The sequence below is a fragment of the Cervus canadensis genome, chromosome 2 (genome assembly GCF_019320065.1).
Source record: "Cervus canadensis isolate Bull #8, Minnesota chromosome 2, ASM1932006v1, whole genome shotgun sequence".
Classification (NCBI taxonomy): Eukaryota; Metazoa; Chordata; class Mammalia; order Artiodactyla; family Cervidae; genus Cervus; species Cervus canadensis.
In genome coordinates this window covers 27,768,481-27,796,095 of record NC_057387.1, presented here as the reverse complement: position 1 = coordinate 27,796,095, position 27,615 = coordinate 27,768,481, and the positions used below count along the sequence as shown (strand labels likewise).

Sequence of the window (27,615 nt, the reverse complement as noted above, 5' to 3'; positions counted from 1 at the left end):
TAAACAGAACACACCTAAAATCATGATATGCCAGGATGACTACATATGCCCAAGATTAAGCCCTCTGATAAGAAATATCAGAGGCTTCATATTGTTCAATCACTAAGTTGTGTCCAACTCTGCAACCCCATGACTGCAGCATGCCAGACTCCTCTGTCCTCTATCTCCCAGGGTTTGTTCAAATTCTTGTCCAATGAGTTGGAAATGCTATCTAACCGTCTCATCCTCTGTCGCCCCCTTCTCCCCTTGCCCTCAATCCTTCCCAGCATCAGGGTCTTTCCCAATGAGTGAGCTCTTCAGGTGGCTACAGAATTAGAGCTTCAGCAACACTCTTCCAAAGAATATTCAGAGCTGATTTCCTTTAGGATTGACTAGTTTGATCTCGTAACAGTCCAAGGGACTCTCAAGAGACTTCTCCAGCCTAACAATTCAAAAGCATCAATTCTTCAGCACTCAGTCTTCTTTGTGGCCCAACTATCACAAACATACATGACTAATGGAAAAACCATACATCTTTTACTATACGGATTTTTGTCAGCAAAGTGATGTTTCTGCTTTTTAATACTCTGTATAGGTTTATCATAGCTTTCCTTCCAAGGAGCAAGTGTCTTTAATTTCACGGCTGCAGTCACTGTCCACAGTGATTCTGAAGCTCATGAAAATAAAATCTGTCACTGTTTCCACTTTTTCCCCATGTATTTGCCATGAAGTGATGGGACCAGATGCCACGGTCTTAGTTTTTCTAACAAGTTTCAAGTCAGCTTTTTCAGTCTCCTCCTTCACCCTCATCAAGAGGCTCAATAGTTCCTCTTCACTTTCTGCCATTACAGTGATATCATTTGCACATGTGAGGTTGTTGATATTAAAAAGCAAGAGAGTTCCAGAAAAACATCTATTTCTGCTTTATTGACTATGCCAAAGCCTTTGACTGTGTGGATCACAATAAACTGTGGAAAATTCTGAAAGAGATGGGAACACCAGACCACCTGATCTGCCTCTTGAGAAACCTGCATGCAGGTCAGGAAGCAACAGTTAGAACTGGACATGGAAAAACAGACTGGTTCCAAATAGGAAAAGGAGTACGTCAAAGCTGTATATTGTCACCCTGCTTATTTAACTTATATGCAGAGGACATCATGAGAAACGCTGAGCTGGAGGAAGCACAAGCTGGAATCAAGACTGCTGGAAGAAATATCAATAACCTCAGATATGCAGATGACATCACCCTTATGGCAGAAAGTGAAGAAGAACTAAAGAGCCTCTTGATGAAAGTGAAAGAGGAGAGTGAAAAAGCTGGCTTAAAGCTCAACATTCAGAAAACTAAGATCATAGCATCTGGTCCCATCACTTCATAGATGGGGAAACAGTGGAAACAGCGTCAGACTTTATTTTTTTGGGCTCCAAAATCACTGCAGATGGTGACTGCAGCCAAGAAATTAAAAGACACTTACTCCTTGGAAGGAAAGCTATGACCAACCTAGGCAGCATATTAAAAAGCAGAGACATTACTTTGCCAACGAAGGTCCGTCTAGTCAAGGTTATGATTTTTCCAGTAGTCATGTATGGATGTTTTAAGAGTTGGACTATAAGGAAGGCTGAGTGCCGAAGAATTGATGCTTTTGAACTGTGGTGTTGGAGAAGACTCTTGAGAGTCCCTTGGACTGCAAGGAGATCCAACCAGCCCATCCTAAAGGAGACCAGTCCTGGGTGTTCATTGGAAGGACCGATGTTGAAGCTGAAACTCCAATACTTTGGCCACCTGATGTGAAGAACCAACTCATTGGAAAAGACCCGGACGCTGGGAAAGACTGAGGGCAGGAGGAGAAGGGGGCGACAGAGGATTAGATGGTTGGATGGCATCACCGACTCAATGGACATGGGTTTGGACGGACTCCGGGAGTATGTGATGGACAGGGAGGCCTGGCGTGCTGCGATTCACGGGGTCGCAAAGAATCAGACACGACTGAGCGACTAAACTGAACTGAATCTTAATTTCAGTTTATCTTTCATCCAGCCTGGTATTTTGCATGATGTACCATGTATATAAGTTAAATAAGCAGGGTAACAATATACAGCCTTGACGTACTCCTTTTCCAATTTACAACTAGTCAGTTGTTTCACGTCTGGTTCTAACTGTTGCTTCTTGACCCACATACAGGTTTCTCAGGAGACAGGTAAGGTGGTCTGGTGTTCTCATCTCTTTTAAGAATTTTCCAGTTTGTTGTGATCCACACAATCAAAGGCTTTAGCACAGTTAATGAAGCAGAAGTAGATGTTTTCCTGGAATTCCCTTGCTTTCTCCATGATCCAACAAATGTTGGCAATTTGATCTCTGGTTCCTCTGCCTCTTCAAAACTCAACTTGTACATATGAAAGTTCTCAGTTCACATACTGCTGAAGCCTAACTTGAAAGATTTTTGGCATAACCTTGCTTTGTGAAATGAGTGCAATTGTACAGAATTTTAAACTTTCTTTGGCATTGCCCTTCTTTGGGATTGGAATGAAAACTTACCTTTTCCAGTCCAGTAGCCACTGCTGAGTTTTCCAAATCTGCTGACACATTGAGCACAACACTTTAACAGCATCATCTTGTACAATTTTTAATAGCTCAACTTGAATTCTGTCACCTCCACTAGCCTTGGTCACCTCTACTAGTTTTGATCATAGTAATGCTTCCTAAGACCCACTTGACTTCACACTCCAGGATGTCCAGCTCTAGGTGAGAGACCACACCATCATGGTTATCCAGGTCACTAAGACCTTTTCTGTATAGTTCTTCTGTGTTTTCTTGCCACCTTTTCTTAAATTCTTCTGCTTCTGTTAGGTCCTTACCATTTCTATCCTTTCTTGTGCCCATCCTTCCATGAAATGTTCCCTTGGTAAGTCCAGTTCTTTTGAAGTGGAATATAAACCTGACTTCGTTAAAATGATCTAGTCAAGTCACTAAACAAACAAACAATTGGCAGTCTTGGGGGTTGGGGAGATAAGCATTACAAAAGAAGGCAAAAATGGAAAAACGAAAGAACAAAGGTTATGTGATATATAAAGAAAAGAAAAAGCAAGATGGCAGGCATAAGTCCAACTATATCAACAGTAATATTAAGTGTAAATAGAATAAACAAGCCAACCAAAAGACAGCAATTGTTAAGCTGGATTAAAAACAAAACCAAAAATAAGCTTTTTTGGTTACAAAAATACAAAATATACAATTTATATTCAAATACACAAATAGATTCAAATGTGGTCACAAAGAGTCAGACAGGACTGAGCAACTGAACAACAATGGAAGGTAAGAAAAGATATCATACAAACAGCAACAGTAAGATAATGGCTATACTAATTAAAGTACTTCCTAGTCCCCAGAATATATGGAAGAATGAAAGACTAATGTATAAAACTAAATTGTATTTTTATGCAGTAAATAATGAAGTAATAGACAATCCAAAAAAAATGAAATTAAGAAGATATTCTCATTTATAATAGCATTAGAAAGAATACAGTACAGTTGACCCTGAACAGCATGGGTCTGAATAGCACAGGTAAACCTATACATCAGTATTCTCCAATAGTAAATACCACAGTGGGCTTCCCTGGTGCCTCAGACGGTAGAGAGTCTGCCTGCAGTGCAGGAGATCCAGGTTCAATCCCTGGGTTCGGAAGATCCCCTGGAGAAGGAAATGGCAACCCACTCCAGTATTCTTGCCGGAAAATCCCATGGATGGAGGAGCCTGGCGGGCTACAGTCCATAGGGTTGCAAAGAGTAGGACACAACTGAGCAACTTCACTTTTTAATACTACAGTATCACACAATTCATGGCTGGTTTTATCTATCGATGCAGAATCACAGGTATGGAGGAACCAAATTGTATATACTGAGAAATGACTGTAAATTATGCACAGATTTTTGCTTTGTCTGCTCAGAAGGTTGGCATCCCAACCACGACAATGTTCAAGGGCAAACTGTACTTAGAAATAAATTTCTTAACATGTAAAACCTATATTCCAAAACCTGTAAAATACTGTTCAAAGAAATTAGAGAATTCCTAAATATAGGCATACCCTGGAGATACTGCGGGGTTGGTTCCAGACCATCACAATAAACTGAGTTTCACAATAAAGCAAGTCACACAAATGTTTTGGTTTCCCAGTACATGTAAGTTACACTTATACTACACTGTAGCCTGGCAAGTGTGCAGCAGCATTGTGCACAAAAATATATACATACACATACCTTAATTTAAAAATACTTTACAATTAAAGTATTCATCAAAGTTAATCACCATCTGAACCTTCAACAAGATGTAATCTTTTTGCTGGTGGAGAGTTTGAAATATTTCAAGAGTTACCAAAATGTGACAGATACATGTAGTGAGCAAATGCTGTTGGAAAAATGGCGCTGATCTGCTTGATGCAGAGTTACCACAAAACCTGCATTTGTAAAAAAACACAGCAGCTGCGAAGCACAGCAAAGCAAGGTATGCCTATAAATGTAAAAATGTCCTACGTTCATGAATCAGAAGATTTGATGTTGTTAGGATGGCAATACTCCTCAGAACTGGCTTACAAACTCAACATAATTTCTATCAAATTCCCAGCTGGTTTTTTTGTAGAAATCAACAGGCCAATGCTAAAACTCATATAGAAAATCAAGGGACCTATAAGAGAATAACTAAAATAATCTCAAAAAAGAACAAAGATGGAGACTTACTACCAACTTTAAATCTTACCACAAAACTATAATAAGCAAGACAATTTGGTACAGGCATAAGGATGCACATAAAGTCATCACCCAGTATTCATGGAGGAATGGTTCCAGGACCCCTATAGATACCAAAATCCTTACATAAGTGAAATATCTGTATATAACTTACACACAACTGTCTATAAACTTTTTTTTTCTTCCATATACTTTTAATCATCTTAAGATTACATTTAATACCTAACACAACGTAAATGGTATGTAAATAGTTGCCAGGGTGGCTTTGTTCTTTAGAACTCTGAAAATTTTTTTCTGAGTATTTTCTATCTGTAGTTGGTTGAATCCATAGATGTGAAACCCCAAGATATGGATACCGGCTAAAATGTCAAAGACAGATAATATCAAGTATTAGCAAGAATACAAAGCAATTAAAAATCTCAAACACTACTGGCAGTAGTATAACTTGATACAACCATTTAAGAAATCTGTTTGGCATTATCTAGCAAAGCTGAACTCATGCGCAACTTATAACTCGGCAAGTCCACTCTAAAATAAGGATGTAAGCAACAGAATGTGTGCATATGTTCCCCAAGAGACATGTTAAATAAACATCTTCATAATAGTAAAACACACTATAAACAACTCAAATGTCCACCAATATTTGAATGGATAAATTTTAGTACATTCATACGATGAATGCTGTGCAGACAATGAACAAACTACAATCAAAAGCAACGTGAACAATCTCACAATGTTGAGCAAAAGCAGTCAGCCACAAACTAGTACATACTGTATGGTTCTATTTAAATAAAATTTGGGGGCTTCCCTGGTGGCTCAGTGGTAAAGAATCTGTCTGCCAACGCAGGAGAGACAGGTTCGATCCCTGGTGCAGGGGGATCCCACAGGCTGAGGGGCAACTAGGCCTGTGCTCCACAACTACTGCACCTGTACTCTGGAAACCAGGAGCTGCAACTGCTGAGCCCATGGGCCATGAGTGCTGAAGCCCTGCAGCCCATGCTCTACAACAAGAGAAGCCTTTGCACTACAAGTAGAGAATAGCCTCTCCAGCAACGAAGACCCAGCACAGCCAAATAAATAAATAAAAATTTAAAACAGGCGTATTAACCTATGTTGTTAGAAGTTAGGTTCACAGGTAGTATATAATAACTGGAAGGAGACTCAGAGAGTACAGGCCTATAGGGTAATAATGTCCTTTCTCATTCTGGTTGTCGAATTTACAAGTGTGTTTACTTTATGCATACTGACTGAACTATATGCTTTAGATTTTTACACCTCTATATTTCAATAGAACATTTACTTAAAAACTACATATCATTAAAAATAAACCAGTTATTTTAGTCCCCATCACAAAACTACTCTATAAGCAAAACTGATTACTACCTGGATAATGCTCTCTACTGAAAAGACAGTTTTCAAACAACTTTTCGACATGATATTGCCTTTTTCCCAAGTTTCATCATGCCACATTAAGTGACCCATTGGACTCAACAGTAGACCGAACAGACATCAAATGTGCCACTGTAATAAAAATTAATTTCATGCTGTTCAGAATTTGGCAGCAGACCTGTGAACTGCTCTAGTGTAATATGCTGCTACAACACATCAGCTGAGAACCGTTCATCTAACTCCCTTTTTAACATGTAAAATCTTGAGTGTTTTCAGAAGAAGGAAGAACAGGTAGGTAAATTTCAGATGTATATTACAACATGGCTTGGTACAGAATTAGTGAAGTTCTGAAGGCATCTATATCACCAGTTAGACTTCTGTGAACTTGCTAATCAACTGAACTTGCATTTCAATCAATTTACCAATTTGACTAGACAATTCATACTTTGACATTTTTGTCCCATTTTCTTATCTAACTAAATAGTAAAAATAATACTAATCATTCTAATAATGCTTAATTCTTATTAAAACATCACAATATCACTTACTGAGACACTCTAAAAGAAAAAGTCTACATAAGTGGTTAAGCTTTTAAAACTATGATATCAAACTAATTATAAATTGTTAATATGTCCAACTCAAATAAAAGTGACTAATCAGATTCTGAATGAGGGCAAAGGTAGAAAACTGATAATCAGGTATTATCTGGTCAGGAAGGAGTATTTTTTTTTTTTTTGGAGTATTTTTTAAGTCTAAATTTTACTGCTTCTAGGCAAGGCAAGCTTTGATACTCTGTCTTACACTTGTTACCTGTCTGGCCTCTAAAGGCACCTATTTGAGGCTGGTCTATTAACCTCCATATGGGAGAGCCACAGTTAGGTAAAATTTTACCTTTCTGCCTCAGTGGGTTTGTTTCTTAATTTAAAAACAAAAAAAGAACTGAGAATATTACTTGAGAGATTTCTTATATGCAAACAACATGAAAAAATTTAACCTGAAGCTGATGTTATTTTACAGATAAGGTACATGAAGTTTAGTCAGATTCAAATAAACCTACCCATATCTAATTCTATCCTGCTATTACTAATTCAGATACCCTACCTTCAAATCACATGACAAAACAGGGGCTAGAAAACAGAGCAAGAGAAAACTGGATCAATATTAAGACAGCCTGGATTACAGTCAAAAGCATTAAGAGCCAAAATCAGTCACCTCATACACATGAGAAGGGAGACCGTGACCCCCCCCCCACCCAACATTAAAAGTGAAAGCTGTAAATTTTAGCCATGACTAATGCCTACTTCTGAACCATATTTGAAAGTTAAAAAAATTTTGATTTCATTATTTTATTTTTAAGAAATTCTGCCATGATGAAATATTTCATTCTAGTTTCTAATTTCTCTGCCCATTGCTTTCCTGTGAATTGGGAATATCATGTCCAGTACTGTACTATCCACATATGTTGTACTCTTTAACAGAGCTATAGTAAAAATGCATAATAAATACCTTGCCATCTAATTCAAAACAAAATAACCCACATTCCATTGTCCCTTAAAAGTGTGACATTTAAAATCCACTCTTTTGTTTGAAAAGATAGGTATGCATGGATAACTGAAATTTTTGCAAAGATCATGCTACAGTTATACATGTGCCTATCAAGTTATAACTGCATCACTGCAATTTGTAGTACACCAAAATGCAGTACAAAGTAATCAATACCACATACAATCTGTCACAACTACTCATTTTGCCACTGTAGCGTGAAAGCAGTCATATACATAACAAGTGGGCATAACTGTGCTCCAAAAGTTTAACTTATGAAAACATAAAATTTTCACATCACAAAATATTCTTTTGATTTTTGTTCAATGATTTAAAAATGTAAAAATCACAAGTCGTTAAATACCAGTCAGCAGGCTAGATGTGGTCCATGGGAAGTATATTGTCAACCCCTTATTTACAGTAAGATCGAACACTGAACTTCCGATCAGAATTTTATTGCCTCACTCAAATACTGAGTGGTCCAAAAAGTTCATTTGGTTTTTTTCTGTAAGATGGTTCTAGGAGCATGCTTAGTTGTCTTTAACTTCATTCAAAATAATTTTGTCAGATTGTGCTGTGACAGCTGTCTTATCAGTGTGCATTAAAAAAAGCTTATTAAAATGGTGAATTGTGTAGCCATTTTAACATTGAAAATAGAAGGAAAAAGCAACATTTTCAGCATATTATGCTTTACTATTTCAAGAAAATTAAAAACACAACTGAAGTGTAAGAAAAGATTTGTGCAGTGTATGGAGAAGGTACTATGAGATCGATCGAATGTGTCAAAAGTAGTTTATAAAGTTTTGTGCTGGAGATTTCTTGCTGGACCATGCTCCATGGTCAGGTAAAGCAGTTGAAGTTGATAGAGATTAAATCAAGACATTAACTGAGAACAATCAACATTATACTACACAGGAGCTCACCAACATACTCAATATAGCCAAATCAAGCACTGAAAAATCATCTGCACCAGCTTCATTATGTTAAATTGTTTTGATGCTAGGATTCCACGTAAGTTAAGTGAAAAAAAAACCTTCTTGACTGTATTTCCACATGCAATTGTCTGCTTAAAGGTAACAAAAATGTTCCATTTTTAAAACCAATTGTGAAAAAATAAATAAATAAAAATAAAACCAACTGTGATAGGCGATGAAAAGTGGATACTGTACAATAACATGCAATGGAAGAGACTGTGGGACAAATGAAATGAGCTACCACCAACCACACCAAAGCTGCTCTTCATCCAAGGAAGGTGATGATGTGTATATGGTGGGATTGGAAAAGAGTTCTCTAAGATGAGCTCCTTCTGAAAAACCAAACAATTAATTCCAACTTGTACTGCTCCTATTTAGAGCAACTGAAGGCAGCGCACAACAAAAAGCGTCCATCCAGAGTTAGTTAACAGAAAACACATACTCTTTCGTCAGAATAATGCAAGAGCACATGCTTCTCTGATGACCAGACAAAAACTGTTACAGCTTGACTGGGAAGTTCTGATTCATCTGCTGTATTTACCAGACATTGCACCTTCAGACGTCCATTTATTTTGGTCTTTTAAAAATTCTCTTAATGAAAAAAATTTCAATTCCCTGGAAGACTGTAAAAGGTACCTGGAACAGTTCTTTGCTCAGAAAGATAAAAGTTTTGGGAAGATGAAGTTATGAAGTTGCCTGAAAAATAGCAGAATGTAGTGGAACAAAATGGGGAATATGCTGTTCAATGAAGTTCTTGGCAAAAATGAAAAATGTGTCTTAAATTTTTACTTTAAAAAACTAAAGGAACTTTTGGCCAACCCAGTAGGAAGAGAACCAAGGATTATCCACTGTATGAGGAAGCCCCTCTGATACAAAAAGAGATCAATACAAAAAGGAAAAAACAAGATTAAAAATAAAGTCAAGTAGAGCTTTCAAAATGTCAACTGAGTAACCAGTGATTAAAACTCAATGCTTTCACTGTGGAGAGCCTGGGTTCAATTCCTGGTTGGAAAACTAAGATTTCACAACCTATGGAGCGTGGCCAATAAAAGGAGAAGGAAAAGCATAAAAGAAAAGGTAGGAGACAGCACGAAGCCAGTAATGCAAACATTCAAACAGTAACAACTCCAAAAACAGTGAGGGGAGGCACTTTAAGGGGAGGCGCGTGGGGAGGGTCCTTGCAAAACCTTTCCCAAGCTTAAACCTTTGTTCACTAGAAAGGAACAGCGCACAACAGAGGACGGGGAACTTTACAAACAACGGAAGGAAAAAAAGAGACACATCACTGTTTCAGAAAAGGATGAAGAAATACTGCTAAGTGCCAAGAGGAAATAAATAAAACAAAAAAAATCTAATTGGGGTCATACAGAGGAGCAAAATCAAACTAGCACCAGCAACTGTCCACTTGAAAACTCTGGGAGAGACAGCTTAAAGTCCTGAGAAAAAGATTTTAACCTAGAGTTCTGTATCAAAGCTATCGTTGAAAGAAAAGAATAAAATAAAGAGAACTTCAAAAATGCAAAGGCTCAGAAATTTTATTCTTATTCTTTCTTGGGATGTGCAAACAAAGGAGTAAACAAAGAATAGGGAAGCCTATGTAATTAGAACCAAGACTCTCTTCATAAGGGAGGCTTGAAGCATTACATCCTCAGAAGAGCACCGAAGCAAATAATCAAGATAGTAAAACTTTAAATCAGACCAGCAAATAATCAAGACAGTAAAACTTTAAATCAGACCAATAGCATAAGGAAAAAACTGCCACTCTCTGATTTCAGAGTGAAGGAGTAAGTTTTCTTCTGAGAAGTTCCAAATACAAGTCAGCCTATAAAAACTCTAAGTAAATCAACATTTGCAGGTTCTAAGAAACACCAAACTAAAAATTTACTTCAGTGACTTTTCAATGGTGGCACCAGACAGAAGCAAAGTCTCTTTTCTACTGTTTGGAGACTTGCTCGCAAAAACCAGGTCTGGCAGGATTCACAATTAAAGCCCTAGTATACATATGCTCAAAATCCAAAACTATGAAACACTGGAAGACACCATCTACCATAATCACGAACAGGCAGAAGCAAGTAATAGTAAAACAGGACTTCAGGAACTTCAGATAATGGAATTATCAGATGGAATTATTTCAATATAAACAAGAATCAATACACTTCGGATATTTAAAAAGTAAAATGAAAAACAAGAAAAACAAAGCAAACACAATTAAATATAATTCAAGGGAAAGATTTACAGTAAAAACAAAATAAGTATATAAGAACAACTCATAAAGGATGTGAAAGACTTTTCTAGGGGAAAAAACTATTAATATTCAAAAACAATACATTTAAGCAAATAGAAAACCATAGAATATTTCTGAACAGGCAGACACCATACTGTAAAGACAGCATTTTTCTCCCAAATTAATCTGTATATTCAGAGCAATTCCAACATAAATACAGACAAATTTTTAAAATGAACTTTCACAAGATGATTCTAATATAAGAGCTGAAAGTCTAGATCTGTCAGGACAATCTTTAAGATGAACAAGGTATATATGGAGGCGGATGAAATTAATGTATAGCAAGGTTTACTGTAGCTTTATGAAAAGCACTAAAGGTAGAAAAAAGTGGGGAAATTGATTTTTAAAAAACCTCTCATCTATCAAAACACAGCTTTCTAAGTGTTAGTTGCTCAGTCGAATTTGACTCTTTGTGACCCCGTGGACTGTAGCTCGCCAGGCTTCTCTGTCCATGGAATTCTCCAGGCAAGAATACTGGAGTGGGTCATCATTTCCTTCTCCACAGCTTTATAAAAAGAAAAAATCTAGTATATTAGTTTATTGTTGTGTAACAAATTATCCCACAACTTAGTGGAGTAAAACAATTTCATTATCTTTCAGTTTCTTTGAATCAGGAATCTGGGAGTGACATGGCAAGCGGTTCTCTCTATGCTCTAAAGAGGCTGCAGTCAGACGTCAGCCAGGACTGCAGTTATCTAAAAGCCCGATCATGTTGGAAGATCCACCTCCAAAGTGGCTCGTTTACATAGCTGGCAAGTTGGTCCTGGATGCTAGCAGACCCCAGTTCTTTTCAGAACTGTTAGAGTGATAGCCGGAGAAGGCAATGGCAACCCACTCCAGTACTCTTGCCTGGAAAAATCCCATGGACGGAGGAGCCTGGTAGGCTGCAGTCCATGGGTCGAGAAGAGCTGGACACGACTGAAGCGACTTAGCAGCAGCAGCAGAGTGACAGCTTGTTTTCACTCAGAACAAGGAATCCAAAGGTTACGGAAAAAAGCTGTATACCTTTAATGAAGCCTCAGAAGTCATTGTTAATTCTGCTATATTCTGTTGGTCACCCAAACAAGAACTGTGAGCAAAGACTAAAGAAGGGTACAAATACTAAAGAGAACACTGGGGCCATCTTAGAGGTTGGCTATCACACCAAGCCATAAATCTTCACTTTACATAACCAACAAAGTATCAGTATACAGAACTTATCAAGAATTCTTACAAATCAAAAATTTTTCTAAAATATTAGCAAACTGGAGAAATAGAAGACATATGGACATGTTATTCACAGGAACAATAAAAAACTGCACGTAACAAGCATTCAAAAAGTATTTTTCCCTAGTACCACATAATTCATGCTATTTACACATCATTAAGATATAGATTTTAAATATTTTTCTAAAAATGGTGCATTTATGTTCCTTCATCGTTGTTTTTTCTCACTCCCCCTTGGGACTGATGTCCATTCTAGAAGCTGGTTAGGGAAGAAGGTGATATAATCTGTGACCACAGAGGAGACAAAATTAATGTATCCAACACCATGAGCCCAACCTCAGAACTTGTCCTCTGAAAAATAAGATGATAGAACTCAGTCGACCAGTCATAAATAGGAAAAAACAAAATTAATAGATCCACAGCAAGCTATTTACAAAAGGTCCAACACTATAAGTTATTAAGTACTGTTTTCCTCTTTACATTCTTTTGGGGACAAGCTCTTTATGAACTGTGATGGGTACCCCAAAATTAAGGACTATACATGTATGAATCTGCTGTCTTCCGCTATTCCATGGTCTGACACTCTTTCTAATGACTCTATATTATCACTTTGTTATAGCCCCTTTAAAGAAGCAAGTCTCAAACTTTTTGTTCTCAGAATCCCTCTTATACTCAATCATTGAGAAACTAAAAAGTTTTTGTTTAGATGGGTTTTATCCATCAATATGTACTGTATTAAAAAGAAAAATTGGGGATTTTTAAATATCTCAATATAATTTTTTTAATTTTTATTTTTTATTTAAATTGGTGGCTAATTACTTTACAATATTGTGGTGGTTTCTGTCATACATTGACATGAATCAGCCACAGTTACACAGGTTCCCCCCCCACCCCCCAGTCTCAAACCTCCCTCCCACCTTCCTCCCCATCCCATCCCTCTGGGTTATCCCAGTACACTGGCTTTGAGTGCCCTGTTTCATACATCAAACTCGGATTGGTCCTCTATTACACATCTGGTAATATACATGTTTCAATGCTAACCTCTCAAATCATCCCACCTTCGCCTTCTCCCACAGAGTCCAAAAGTCTGTTCTTTATGTCTCTTTTGCTGTCTTGAATACAGGGCAGTCGTTACCATCTTTCTAAATTCTATATATATGCATTAATATACTGTATTGTTTTTCTTTCTGACTTACTTCACTTTGTATAATAAGCTCTAGTTCCATCTACCTCATTAGAACAGACTCAGATCCGTTCTTCTTAATAGCTGAGTAATACTGCATTGTGTACATGTACTACAACTTTCTTATCCATTCATCTGCCGATGGACATCTAGCTTGCTTCCATGTTCTGGCTATTGTAAACAGTGCTGCGATGAACACTGGGGTACACGTGTCTCTTTTTTTTTTTTTTTTTTACGTGTCTCTTTCAATTCTGGTTTCCTCGGTGTGTATGCCCAGCAGTGGCATACACTGGGTCATATGGCAGTTCTATTTCCAGCTAAAATTTTTATTTATTTTTAACACCAAAAACATTTTGTATTGGGGTATAGCTAACAGTAAATAATTGTTAATAATAATGTTTCATTAAAATGAATATTCATTCATTTAAAAATAAACATACAGAACGCTGAAGTAGAACATTTATCAGAAATAATTTCCAAAACAAAACAAAAAGTTTTAGTAAAGAGTGACACTGATTCATATTTTTTTAAATCTCTTGAATATCCAGTTTAATAGATGTCTGAATATAGTTTTTGCATTTAACCTGTTGTGAGAGGTTGCTTTGTTTGAAGAATAAAAAGAAAACCTGGCCTCATACAACCATTTTAAGAAAAGGGAAAAGTATTTTAAGTCTTTTCAGACAATGTGTGGATACTCTTCTTTAATATATTTGAAAATTGCAGAGTTTTTATTTATTTCTTAAACATCAGTTGCAATGTGAAATTTACCACAGTGATGAACTTTTACTGCTCCCTTACATTAAAATCTAATTTTTTCTATTGGTCTATTTTGCACTTTGAATCTTTTTTCTATGCATGATTTTGTAATATCATGCATTGTTCATTTGGAAAATATTGGCTCACGATGTAGATCTTCCAAATGTTGACATTTCATCGTACAGTACCAAAAACACAAAAATGTTAGTATCACTACCAGCCTTATCAGAAAAGCCTTTAAATATTGATAAGATACAAGTTTCCCAAAGTCCTAATTTTCATTTAAAAGCTCAATTTTTATCACTGGCAACATAAAACAATGTCAGTTGCTTTCCTTAAAGTGACAGAGCTCAGTTCATTCATTTTTAAGAAAATGGCTGCCAAATATCCACATCATAGTTTGTTAATCATTCTTTCAAGTAAAAATTATTTTCCAAGAAAAAAAGCAGCTAATCCAGCTTGGAATTCAAACAACTGCACGAGTACTTGCCTTACCACACTTCAGTCTGCAGAAGCACTTTGCATTATCACATTTTATCACACACAATATTAAGGATCAAGATTTTAAAAGTAATTTTTACTGCTTCAAGAACATAAAAGTAAAACGAACGTGATCTTGTTGGTGGCGGTAGTTTTACTCTAAGTATGTGATGGTAGAGCTAGAATAACTTTTAAGAGGGGCCTGGAGGTACTATCTTAATTCCTGCTAAGGTGCCAAGCAACTTTATCCCTCATTGATTTCCTATTATTAATACAAACATCAGAACAGTGAATAAGGCAAATAATGAATCAGTGTTGCAATGAAAACAGTTTCAACTTTGCCAACACCTGAAAGTGTATCAGAGACAACCTTCTCCCCACCGTCAGCCCCGACCTCAGTTCCGAAGACCAACTTCGAAAAACTACTTTAAGTTACTATTCTCACTTAGAGTCTGTTAAGAGGAGTATACATAAGGAAATGAAAAGCAATCAGATTTTCCTAACTAAAACTTTTGGTGTAGAGATATTAGACATCGTAAAGACTTTGGATTTTTTTTTAAGACTTTGGATTTAGAATATGAATTTACCTAAGTTTTAGGCAGCTGGAGAGATTTGGAATGCAAATAACTGTCAGGTGTGCTCTATTTCATCAAATGTCAGAAAAACACCAACAATTTGCCTTCCTGCCTCTTCTTTCTGCTTATCATGAGACAGAAGTTAATCACAAAGGCAATGGGCGACAACTGGAAGTCAACAGAAATAAGAGCAGTACAATTTATTGGGGGCTTACCAGGTGCCGGGTACTATATGCAGCAATTTACAGTGTATTAACCCATTTAATCCTCACAATAACACTATGAAACAGGTATTATTATTCTTCTCAATTTACGGACGCTAAGTAACAAACCCACAGTCATTCAAGTAGTAAATAATAGAGCTCAAAAATAAATGCAGACATTCTGACTGCATTCTGATTCCTGAATTGTGTACATTTAACCAACCACAATGCTAGAAGTTGTTAAAATGCTTTTGTTTGATACATCTTTAATGACTGATTGCTGATGACTATATAATCATTCAAAAACTCAAGTAGGGCCTAAAAAAATTCTCAGATAAGTCACACCCAGAACTAGCCAACTGCCATTTATTGCACATACTGCTGGGGAAAAAACTTCCAAGAGCTCTAGCCGAAGATTCCCCGAGTGGTTCACCAAGTGCTGTGCTAAGTCCCTCCAGTGGCGTCCGACTCTGCGACCCTACGGACTACAGCCTGCCAGGCTCCTGTGTCCATGGAATTCTCCAGGCAAGAATACCGGAGTGGGTTGCCATTTCCTCCTCCAGGGGATGTTACCGACCCAGGGATCAAATCCACGTCTCTTATGTCTCCTGCATTGGCAGGAGGGTTCTTTACCGCTAGAACCACTTAGGAAGCCCATGCTCAGTGATAAAACCATTTTGAGGAAGAGCTTTTCACACTATATCCAGAGGTATTCTCTCTCACTTACAACGTGGATGTTGCCTTCTCAGACTTTTCACAAACAGTTGGAGATTCGTAAACAGAATCATTTTCCCATGTTGATTCTTCCATTATTCCCCACAAAAGTTAAGTATATTAAACTTATGTAGACATGAAACATTAGCATTAAAAACAATAACAGAATCAGAATTTTACTGGATAAGAACTCGACTAATTCATATTGCAGACCTGGAGAAGCTCTCTAGCTGACCCACCCAAAGCTACACAGTAAATTAATAGCAGAACCGAATGCAAGTTACTCCCAAACCAGATCTTCATTCACATCACCATGCTGTCTATGCCCTACTACAAAAGTCTCAACTCCTTCAAGAGTTCATCTGAGAGGCTATTCAGATATATGCATATTTGTACTTTTATTGATACATTATTAGATTTGCACATACCCACTACTAATGTCTATTCTGACTCAACCTGAAACAAACCTAAAAAAATAAACACAAAAGCACTTTTAAAAGCTGACTATTGAGATTCAACAAATATTAACTAATCTATTTTGATTTTCCAAATACTCCAAAAGCACATAAATCAGTTTTTCTCCTCAAAATATTTAAATCCATGCCTCTCAAAGCGTGAAAGGTTCCAGAATCAGAATTAACAATATACTTATTAAAAGTTCAAATTCCCAGTGTCATCCCCAATTAAACTGAAACAATCTCTTAAACTCCCAAAATGGTATTTTTAAAAGCTCTCCATATGAATCTTATTCATCCAAAATCAATTTATTGAACATTCACTCTACAATATTCCAGTGGGAAACCAGGAACAAACAAGTAAACAAAAACAAGAAAACATTTTGGATTTTATCTGTGCCATGAAGAAATAAAGGTAATATGTCAAAGAGCGACCTGGAAGACTACAATTGTCCTTTAGTAATCTCAAGGGATTGGTTCCAAAACCCCCGTCAGATATGGGACAGCCAAGTAACAGTACTTTAAGGAGCAACCAGACACAGAGTTTTCAGGGCAGTGAAAATATGTTGCATGATATTATGACAAATCCATGTTATTATACTACATTTGCTCAAACCCTCAGAATGTACAAGCATGAAACCCTGACATAAACTATGGACTCTGGGTGATTATGATGTAGGGCCATCAACTCTCAAAAATGTACCACTCTGGTGAGGGATGTTGATAATGCGAGATACTATTTAGGTCTGGGGGGGGAAGAGTTATATGGGAAATTTCCTTATCTTTCTGTATCTTTCTTAATATTGCTATAAACCTAAAATTGCTCTTTAAAAATAAAGCCTTAAAAAAAATAAAAGTCAGAAGGTCTTTCTGCAGAGGCAACATTTGAAGTGAGTAGCCCTTCACTTAAGAACAGTGGTTCTCAAATTTAGTGTGCATCAAAATCACCTGGTTAGATGGTCTTGAGTGGGGCCCATTCCTAACAAGAGTGCAGATAATGTTGATGTTGCTAGTCCAGAAACCACACTTGGAGAATGATGGATCTAAAAGAAACAGCTAAAGGGTTTGAATAACTTTGGTGTGTTAGAAAAAAGAGGAAAACAAGGCCATTAGAAGGGAGGGTAATGTCATTGCTTCGGAACCACTTAAGACAGTAAATCAAACTACCAACCATGCCTATCCAGACCACAGATAGGATCACAGGCTGTTCAATAATACCTTACAATTGCAAAGCATTTCACAGTTTAAGAAAGTATTTTCACTTTCATTACTTAATTTGATTTAATGAGATATAAGTGAAGAACTATAAGCTACATTTTAGAGATAAAGAAACCAAAGGACAGAAACATGATGAACCTGAGGGAACCAGAAAACAAAGGGCAGAACTATGTTCCCTAACTTCAATCCAGTGTTCCTTCCAGACAGCAAGTTTGATTTTTTTTTTAAAAAAAAAGCAAAGCAAAAGATACACACAGGAGGTAATACTAAGTCATTCTCTAGACTCTGCTGCCTAAAAATATGGTGGCTTCCAGACTTAATTTGTTCTAGACACTGGTTAGAAAGCAACACTACCTTAAGACTGACAGTATTTAGTCTCATCTGCTTATTTCTCCTAGTTCAAAAACAAACGACGACGAAGAGGACATTTACGCACAATTATTCTCTGTCTTGCATAAATAAAACAGAACTAATTTCATAACCTCAGTCCCTCAGCCACATCAATCAAACACAATCTTGTATCCCCTCTAAATCTCTCACCTAATCCAGGTTCCCACAAGAACACTGAATCTCACAAGTCTTAACTATACTCATGAGGCCCTCAGCAGTTAGTTATACACTCATTATCCACCCTCCCTATACCCATTATCATTTAGTATCTTCTCCATCAAATAAACCCTCACTTTTAACACTCTTCCCTGCAGGTCTCAATAATACTTCAAATCCAAAACTGAAATCATCATATCGTCCCTCCAAAACACACGACACACACACACACAACTGTTTCTGTGCCTGAATTATCTGATTTTGCATTAATAGCACTGCCACCCACCAAACAAGAAACCTGGAACTTGGCCTAGACACCTGTGTCTCTCTCACACCAATCTCAACTGGCCCCTCATCTCCATTCTCAGTGCTACTTACAACTAGTTACCATCAATGATAAACTAGCTGCCATTTCACTAATAACTACCATGTACTAGTCACTTTGTTACATGTACTAGCACCATGTACTGGTCACTTTGTTAAGTCACTTCATTCTATCAATAACTTTATGAGGTAGATAATTTTTGTCCTTGTAAAATTAATCTGTCCAACTAGGTAAGAAGTGACCAAGTAGGCATCTAAGAAAAACGTTTTCTCCAGAAGTCCATACCTTTCCCCCATAACAAAACACTTCCTTCTTCAACACCTGACAACAGTCCATTATCAGCCAATTTCTCTCCTAGATGACTGCCAGGATTCTCCTAACTAGTCCTGCCTCAGGTTTTTTTCTTCCCTTACCTTTCAATGTGCCCTCAAGCAATCCTGGTAGATCACAAATGTCATCCTTTTATCCTAATACAAAAGTCTGTGAGGTGACTTCCTTGGTGGTCCAGTGGCTAAGACGCGGCACTCCCAATGCAGGAGGCCCAGGTTCAATCCCTGGTCAGGGAACTAGATCCCACATGCCACAACTAAAAGACCCTGCATGCTGCAAGGAAGACCCTTGCAGGATAAATAAATATTTAAAAAAAAAAAAAAAAGGTCTGTGAGAGACTCCCTTTAGTCTATCTACAATGTACCAAGATACACTCCATAGGATGAATCCAAAACCCTTTAGTACAGGTCGACAATCCCTTACCTTCAGCCCCAAACTTCAAAAGCTTTGAAATTTTAAAGTTTTTTCATGAGTCTGCAACAAAACCCACCCTGTACTGTGAGGGGTTATTTCTCTATCCCATTAGTGATATTCATATGCCTTACTACTGAAACATTAACACTTAATGAATTGTTAACCCAGACCCCGCTGGAGTATTGAAGACCTCAGCAGGAAAAAGAAAAATTTTCAAAGTATTCTGACCTCTAAAACACACCTGGTCCTAAGAGCTTCAGGTAACGGATTGTAACTTCTTACCTACTCAGTCCATCAAACCAACTTAATTTCCAGTGATGACCTGATCCGTCCTAGGAATGTATAAGATGTTCTGTGTTCGGAAAACTCTACAACTCAGTGACCTACTCACCCTTCAAGAAACCTACGCAAGGACTGCTTTTCAGTGAAGTTTTCCTGACCTTGTCTTGACTGTGCCACAACCACTGCATCCACCTCCACTGCTCTATCTTATACGTCTGTTTCCCCTATGTTGGGCAGTGAACCGACTCCTCCCTGAGCATTTTATCCAATCGCAGCACGGTATCCGAAACACTAAGGGTCCATTAATGTCCAAGAACTGAAATTCATCCCAACTCTCCCTAACACCCAATTCCCTTCAAAGTTCAGTTCTCCTTTACCCCTAAACCTAAGGTTTTTTTCCCTAGCCATGCAGGCCCCTCACAGCGATTTTGTTTGCAGAGTTCCTTCTTCTCAATGTCATCCTAAAGTTACTTTCTACCAGACGCCTTTTCTTAGCCCCAAATTCTCCAATGCCTTTAACCTTCCTGGTCCTTCCTTCCCCTAGCTTTGAACAGGTCTCCCTCTAAGGCAATTCATCCTCACTGCCCTTATCTCTTACCTACTCCCTCAACACCTCTCGGGGCTGGGCCCTCCCTTGAAAACGCTTCTCACAGGCGGATTCCCAGACCCCCTCTTCGCCCACAATCCGTTCCATCAGCTCCCAAACCTGCGCTCGGCCCGAGTCCACGCCTTCCCGGCCCGTATCTGCACACCACGAACCTCCCCTGCAGCCGGCGTCCCCTCCCCCAGCCTCTCGCAGCCGGCACCCCTCCCTTCACCCTCCCCGTCTCTCTGGAGGTTCAGCTCCTCTGAGAACTGTCCCAGGAGCCGTGTCTTTCACCTCTGAGACTCCTCAGGATCACGCCGGTCAGAGCAGCCCCGCGCCCGAGTACTCTCAGAGGACCCCAGATGCTCCTCGGCACAGCAAAGCCCCTTCGGCCCAGACCTCGGGCCGGGCCTCCCGCTCACCTTGCTGGATGTCGCCGTTGCTGCCCCCCGGGATGGGCACGTTGAGTTGGCGCTCGGGCTCAGGCAGGCAGCGCAGGCAGAAGGAGTGAAGACAGGGCAACAGCTTGGGCTCCGCCTCACGCCGGCTCTGCAGGCTCTGCTGACACACGGCGCAGGTGTCCAGGAGCGAGGCTGGAGGTCCAGGAGGCGGCCCCGCCGAGGGACCCGGAGCAGGAGCCGAGGCCGGAGCTGGGGCTGGCGTCGATACCGCCCCCCCAGGAACTCCAGGGCCCACTGAGGCTGCAGGGGCTGAAGCAGCTGGGGCCGAGCCCGAGGAGGCCGCGGCCACCCCCCCGTCGTCGGGCCCGGCCGCGCCGCTCTCCGCGCCGGCCCTGCCGCCTTCCTCCTCCTCCTCCTCCACCAGCACCGCGGCGAGAGGCGGCTCCGCCTCCTGCGCCGCGGGCCCGGCGGCCCCGGCAGTTACCGGCGCGCTACCGCTGCCCCCGCCGCCGCTCTCAGCCTCGCCGCCGCCTTTGTTTTCCGCCATGTTTTCCTCTTTGAACCCGCCGGACCGCCCCGCGCCGCCCGCCGCCGCCGCCGCCGCCGCCGCCCCCAGCCCCAGCCGCAGCCGCAGCGAGAGCCGCCGCCGAGAACGAGCAAGCTAGAGAACGAACGAACGAGAGCGCGCGCGCACGCAGCTCCCCCACCCTCGCGTCGCGCGGTTGCTGGAGGGCGGGCGCGGCTCGCGCACGTACGCACGGACGTCCTCCGGAGGGAGGCGGGAACTCCGGGCGCGGGCGCGCAGCCGTCCAGGTTGCCCCTCCCGACCTCTGGGGCCCGCACGTTAGATTTCGCCCCGCTGCAGTTCCGTTCGCAGTGAGCCCTTAAAGCCAGAGACTGTTGACGCTGAACTACCTGTAGTCGCGGTGGTTAAGAGCTCGGACGCGGCCACTATACGGAGAAGAGCGGGAAAGGGTGGAAGGCCGGGGCTGCTTCCCGCGGAGCGAGCGACTCTCGGGTGGCGCGGTTCCCAGGGTGGGCGCATCTCCGCGGAAACCTCCCTCCGCGCGGGGTTAGACTCCCAGGCCTCCTGGGTCTCTGTGCTTTAATTGGCCGCGTTCCTTTGGATGATTGTATCTCTCGGGAGCAGTAAAGGGAGGATTTTTGTTTTTAACTGGCGGCGTACCAGAAATAGGCTGAAAAAACTCAGTGAAGAAAAAAAAACTCTTTAACCGCTATTTTTAGCTTCTTAAGGTGATTGTTTCTCTGCCGTTGCTACGCATCAGAAAACCAATCAACCGAGAGGCTTTTTCAGAGCGGAGATGTGCCAGGACCACACCCCAGACCTGCATCAGGAAGTGGGGGTGAGCTGATGAATGTTGAAAGCGCTTTGACTGACTGATGGGCGTCGGTTTGAGAAGTCAACGCTCTAACCAATATTATGTTCTCAGAGTCCCACTTAGTATCCTGGCGTGAGTTGAGTCGCAAATACTCTAACCAGTGTAGGTAATAGCAGCTTTCAGGAAGGGTTGTCTTTATTTGGGAAACAAGTACTCTGGCTGTTTTAATGTTCAGATCATGAAGTACTTTCCTCTTCTGACAATGTTCCCAAGAAACTGTTATTCTTGAACTGGTGTAAGTCCTTACAATAAGCCACCTCGAAACATTTTTCATTTATTCGTTCAAAACAGTGACCTCTTACTATGTGACAGGTAATGTTTTAGAGATGCTAGGATTGCAGCAGGGAACAAAGGAGACCCTTGACTTTCAAAGAGTTTGCAGTCTGGGGGAAGAGTGATGTAAATATATGCAGGGAATGATAAAAGCTGTGAAGGGGAAAAAAGAATTCAGATTAGAGATGATTGGGGAAGTCCTCTGTTATCAAGCTTTGGTTCTCTTGCAGAAGAGTGTTCTAATCAGGAACAAGCAGTAAGTTCAAAGGGCCTGAGGTAGACAGATTCTTGGCTTGTTAGAGTCTATGTGACTGGCGTGACTTGACAGAGGCAAAGAGAAGTAGGAGATTAAAGAATTAAAGGAGCTGGTCACATACAGAGATGGCCTTCAACTTGCTAAACTTTTGTGTCTTGGAAAAGAACTTTGAAAAACTGCTTTCTCGCCTCAAACAATTTAAGATGATCCTTAAAAGTTTTCATCAAGAGTGTAAATAGTTGCAGAGACTGCAATTTCTGACATTTTGCATTACTAACGTTTTTCAGTTGTCACATTAATTTTAAATCTACCCAGTGGAAAGTTAAACAGGTGGTTTAACAAGCATCATCCATTTAAAAAGTACATAATCAAAAGTATTCCACTTCTTAAATAATATTAAACATGAAAAGTAAAATGTTAATTGGGAGTGCCTCTTAATGAGATGACTGGTAGTGGGTTTTGTTTTTTTTTTAGTTTGTGTAGACATAGATGTATATAACATTACTAGGAAGAGATACAGTCCTGTATCACATTTTTATTAACCTAAGTCACTGCGTTTAAAAAAGAAGTGTGTATATGTACACACACACACACACACACACACACGCATATGAGAGTCGGATCATAAAGAGGGCTGAGTACTGAAGAATTGATGCTTTCAAACTCAAGAGAAAACTCTTGAGAGTCCCTTGGACTGCAAGGAGATCTAACCAGTCAATCCCAAAGGAAATCAGTCCTGAATATTCACTGCAAGGACTGATGCTGAAGCTCCAAGATTGAGGGCAGGAGGAAAAATGGGTGACAGAAGATAAGACGGTTGGGTAACATCACCGACTCAATGGACATGAGTTTGAGCAAACTCCAAGAGGACAAGGAAGCCTGGCTTGCTGCAGTTTATAGGGTAACAAAGAGTTGGGACACAACTTAGTAACTGAACAACGAAAAACAGTACCTGGCACGTGGTAAACATGAAATGAATGTAAAAGTAGACCCAAAGGTTCATGAAGGGAACACAACTGGAAGTAGAAACAAAGGTACCTGAGAGAAAAATCTCAAAACATACTATGGACTGAACTGAGCAGTGGGTATAAGGATCTTGCCATTTCCCTGACGTTGGCTATCTTTTATGCCAACTGCCTTGCAAGAACATTGTAAGAAAAACACAGTTCTGAAATGGAGAGATTATCCATCAGTGCCTAATAGCTCTGGCTGTGGAGGAAACTGCCCTGATGTTGCTGGTAACCAGAAGAGAAAAGAACTTTCCAGCTATCCAGAAAAGAGAAAGAGCACTGGGAGTAAGCAATGGTGAGAGCATAATTCATGAGCTAGGTACAAGAGGTTGGCAGCAGTGAGGCAGAGTTGCCCAAGAGTACCATGAAGGTTTGCAATGGCCAGTTCTGCCACTCTTGGACAGAGCAGCCTTGGTTGTCAGCAGGATTGGAAGCAATTCACAAAGACCAGCAGAGGAATGCTGAACTGCAGTTAAGATTTGGGGCATTTCTGTTAATGCACCATGCTTACAATCATGAGTGGGTGAGACTAGGGGATATAAAGGTGACATTTTTTTATTTAAAGTTCACTTCTCGGAACACAGGGGTACATAAGCACATGTACCTTGGTTTAGCATGTCTTTGGACTTATCAGAAAGTTCAGTTTCACAGCAAGGACCTTCCTAATGCACGTGTCAAAAGATTGAAATTTAAATCGGTGATGTTGAGAAGGACAAGATTTTTGTTCAGAAATATGCCCAGTGCTCCACCATGGAAAGGCAAAGCAAGTATAGGAATGGTCTGGATGGAAGACAGGTGAGGCCCCTGGATTCCCTTACAATGATGCCAACAAGCACAAAGGCATCACCTGAGAGAAAGGTATTTGGAAGATCCCAAGAAGTACACCCCTGGAACAAAAATAATCTTTGCTAGTTAAGAAGGCAGAAAGGGCAGACTTGATAGCTTATCTCAGAGCTTCTAATGAGTAGTTAGTTGGCCCACTTCCTTATTTCTTCAAAACAGAAATCTCAACTTCTTTTATGTGTAACATTTAAATTGATTGCATATACCAGAATTCAGTGTCATCAGCACTAATTTGTAACTTATGTCATCATAAGGCTTAAGATAATTAAAAACAAAATCTTAGAAAAAGATTTGGGCAAAAGATGTTGGGCAAAGTGCACTTTGATTTCCTGGTGCTCTGTTTTCTGAGTTTGAGAACCGCTAATACCAAGAAAAGTCTTCCCAGGTGGTGCTAGTGGTAAAGTACCTGCCTGCCAATGCAGGAGACATAAGAGATGTAAGTTTGTTCCCTGGGTTTGGAAGATCCCCTGGAGAATGGCATAGCAACCCACTCCAGTATTCTTACCTGGAGAATTCCAAAGACAGGTCAGCTATAGTCCGTATGGTCGCAAAGACTCTGATACAACAAGCGACTTAGCCCTCATGCGCAGAGTACCAAGAAAAGAGAGACAAATGACAGAATTCTAATTGCTAGCTCTTTGGCTTTTCTATATTTCTAAAGCCTTCCAAGGCACATGGTTAATCCCAGTAATAAAAACAACATTTAAATAGCAGTTTACAATTTGTAAAGTGATTTTACCCACATTATCTTTATTTCTTGCAACCAGTAAGATACATTCCAATTTAGATAATAAACAGACTTCATAGTGTGAGTGTACTGTAGTGTATTAGCTCTCTGTTGTTACACAATAAGGTTGTTTTCAATTTTTGCTATTATAAATAATACTGTGATAAGCATTGTGATGAATAATACTTTGTATGTCTATAGTTATTTTTTTCTGAATATTCCTAAAGCTAGAATTGCTGATTCCACAAGTATAGCCATTGTAAAAAAATTTAATATGTAAATAAGTTATTAGGTTATTAAATAACTAGATTGTGCTTGATGTTTTTGCCACTACAAATAAAGATAAATTAATGTGCAACCTGTTTTTCAAATTTGTTTCTAAAGTTCTGTTTCCTCACATCCCACTTACTCCTCAGTCTCCTCTGGCATGGCTTCCATTTCCAACAGCTCTTGCTAAGGTCATCAAGGACCTCCATGTTTTTTTAAATCCAGTAGATGTATTTCGTTCCTAACCATATTTGTCTTCTCAGTGGGATTTCATATCTTCGACCATTCTCTCTTCTAGAATCACTTTCTCCCGTGGTTTTCATGACACCACACTCATACCTCTTCTACTGCTGTTTTTCTTTTACAAATGTGTTGGGGTCTCTAAGAACAGACTAGAAGAACTCACAGGACTCAAAAAAGCTGGTATACTCATGGTTATGGTATATTACAGTAAAATGAACAAATTAAAATCAGCAAAGGTAAAAGGTGCATGGAGAAAAGTCCACAGGAAAACAGGCACAAGTTCCAGGTGTCTCCTCCCAGTGAAGTTGCATGCACTAATTCTCCCAGCAATGATTTGTGACACCTTTGTGAAGTGTTACCAAACAGGCAAGTTCACCCAAGCCTTGGTATACAGGGTTTTTACTGTGGGGGAGAGTTTGTCCCATAGGTATGGGATCACCCACCTAACTGACCTCAGCTGTTTGAATTCCAACCTACAGAGGTCAAACTGATACATCATAGCCCAAGGCTTCAAGCATACTAAAACAGGCATTCAGCATAAATCACACTAATTCAGCCAAAGTAATAGAGTATGGCCCAAGGCCTCAGGTATACCAAGGACTCTTGTTGGCCAGAGTATTCCAAGGGCTCAGGGGTTATCTCCCAGGAGTCAGTCAAGGACTAACTCTAAAAACAAGCCCTTCTTTTGAAATGTGCACAGTTTGAGTAATACAGGCCTACTAAGTTAGCCATTTGCTACACAGACTTGCTCAATGCTGGGCTTTCTGAAATATGCTCTAGACCCCCTTCTCAATCAATTTTTGTTCCCCTGGGAAAACTCATCATGCTGTACCTTCGTTTGCCATCCATACAATGATAACTCCCAAGTATATGACTTTAGACCAGATCAGTTAATATCTCCATAAGAATGTCTCAAAGGCACCTCAAAGTCAGCCTATCCAAGACTCAATCCTCTTTTCTCCAAACTTCCTTTTCTTCTCCACATTCCCTATCTCAATAAATGGTGTTTTGCACTAGAATGGAAGATTTTAGAAGATACATTCATATTGACAGATTAGATACAGAAGCGGGTCATACTTAAAACCTACAACTTCTTACCATTCATATTCAGTCTGTTACTCAGTCCTGCCAATTTGACTTTCTAAGTATATCCCAAATTCCTCCACTGTTCTTCATTTCCATTGTCACCACCCTAAATCAGCCTACCACCCATAAGATACCACAATCCTCATTTCTGCATGCAGTATGACTCCCCTGTAATCCAGTGTCTAAACTGCAGTTAGGAACTCCCCTGCTGGTCCAGTGGCTTAGAGGCTAAGACTCTAAGCTCCCAATGAAAGGGCCCAGGTTTGATCCCTGCTTGGGGAACTAGATTCCACATGCTGCAACTTAAGAGTTCACATGCCGCAACTAAGACCCGGTGCAGCCAAGTAAATAAATAAATAAAAATAAATATTTAAACTGCAGTTAGTCTTTTCAAAGGAAACTGATCCTTTCTTCCCCAATCCTTATCTTCATGACTTTCTCTTGCTCTTAGGATGAAAAACAAAATCCTTAAGGTCAAAGAGGCCCTGTTTCACATGTCTAGTATGGCCTGGACTACTTCACTAGCCATATAATACCCCACTTCCCCCTTGCTTTCTACATTCTAGCTACACTGGCCTTTCCATTTCTCCCCTGTTCTGTGCCCCCTCTCACCTCAGGGCCTTTGCACATTCTGCTCTCTAGGTGAAATGATTGTTTCTCCTACCACCACCACCCAGTTTGTAGAGTTAATGCCTATTTAACCTTGGGGTCTGAGCTCAAGTATTGCTTTCTCAGAGAGCTCCTGTCTAGATCAGTTTTCTTTGCTGGATATTCCCATTGATCTCTCTTTCTTTCCTTCATAGCTACTTGTGAGAACCAGTATAGCATAATGGTTAAAAGCAGGGGCCAGGTTATCCAGGTTTGAATTCCAGCTCTATCACTTATTGACTGTGCAACATTGGACAAGTTACTTAACCTCTCTCTGACTCA

General features: G+C 39.9%; 1 protein-coding gene and 1 pseudogene across 2 annotated transcripts in view; one reads left to right on the top strand and one right to left on the bottom strand.

The window, feature by feature from the left end:
* TRIM33 (tripartite motif containing 33) overlaps window positions 1–21,342 on the bottom strand; it is a 141,424-nt gene extending 120,082 nt beyond the window's left edge. Inside the window, exon 1 of one of the 2 annotated variants that reach the window (XM_043460094.1) lies at window positions 20,602–21,342. In XM_043460094.1, coding sequence (XP_043316029.1) covers window positions 20,602–21,127 — 526 coding nt within the window. In that variant the 5' untranslated portion in view covers window positions 21,128–21,342. The remainder of the gene's footprint in view (window positions 1–20,601) is intronic. The other variant, XM_043460100.1, reaches the window with a different exon arrangement.
* A 560-nt stretch (window positions 21,343–21,902) lies between these two features.
* Window positions 21,903–25,431, top strand: LOC122428634 (annotated as a pseudogene).
* Window positions 25,432–27,615: the final 2,184 nt, after the last annotated feature.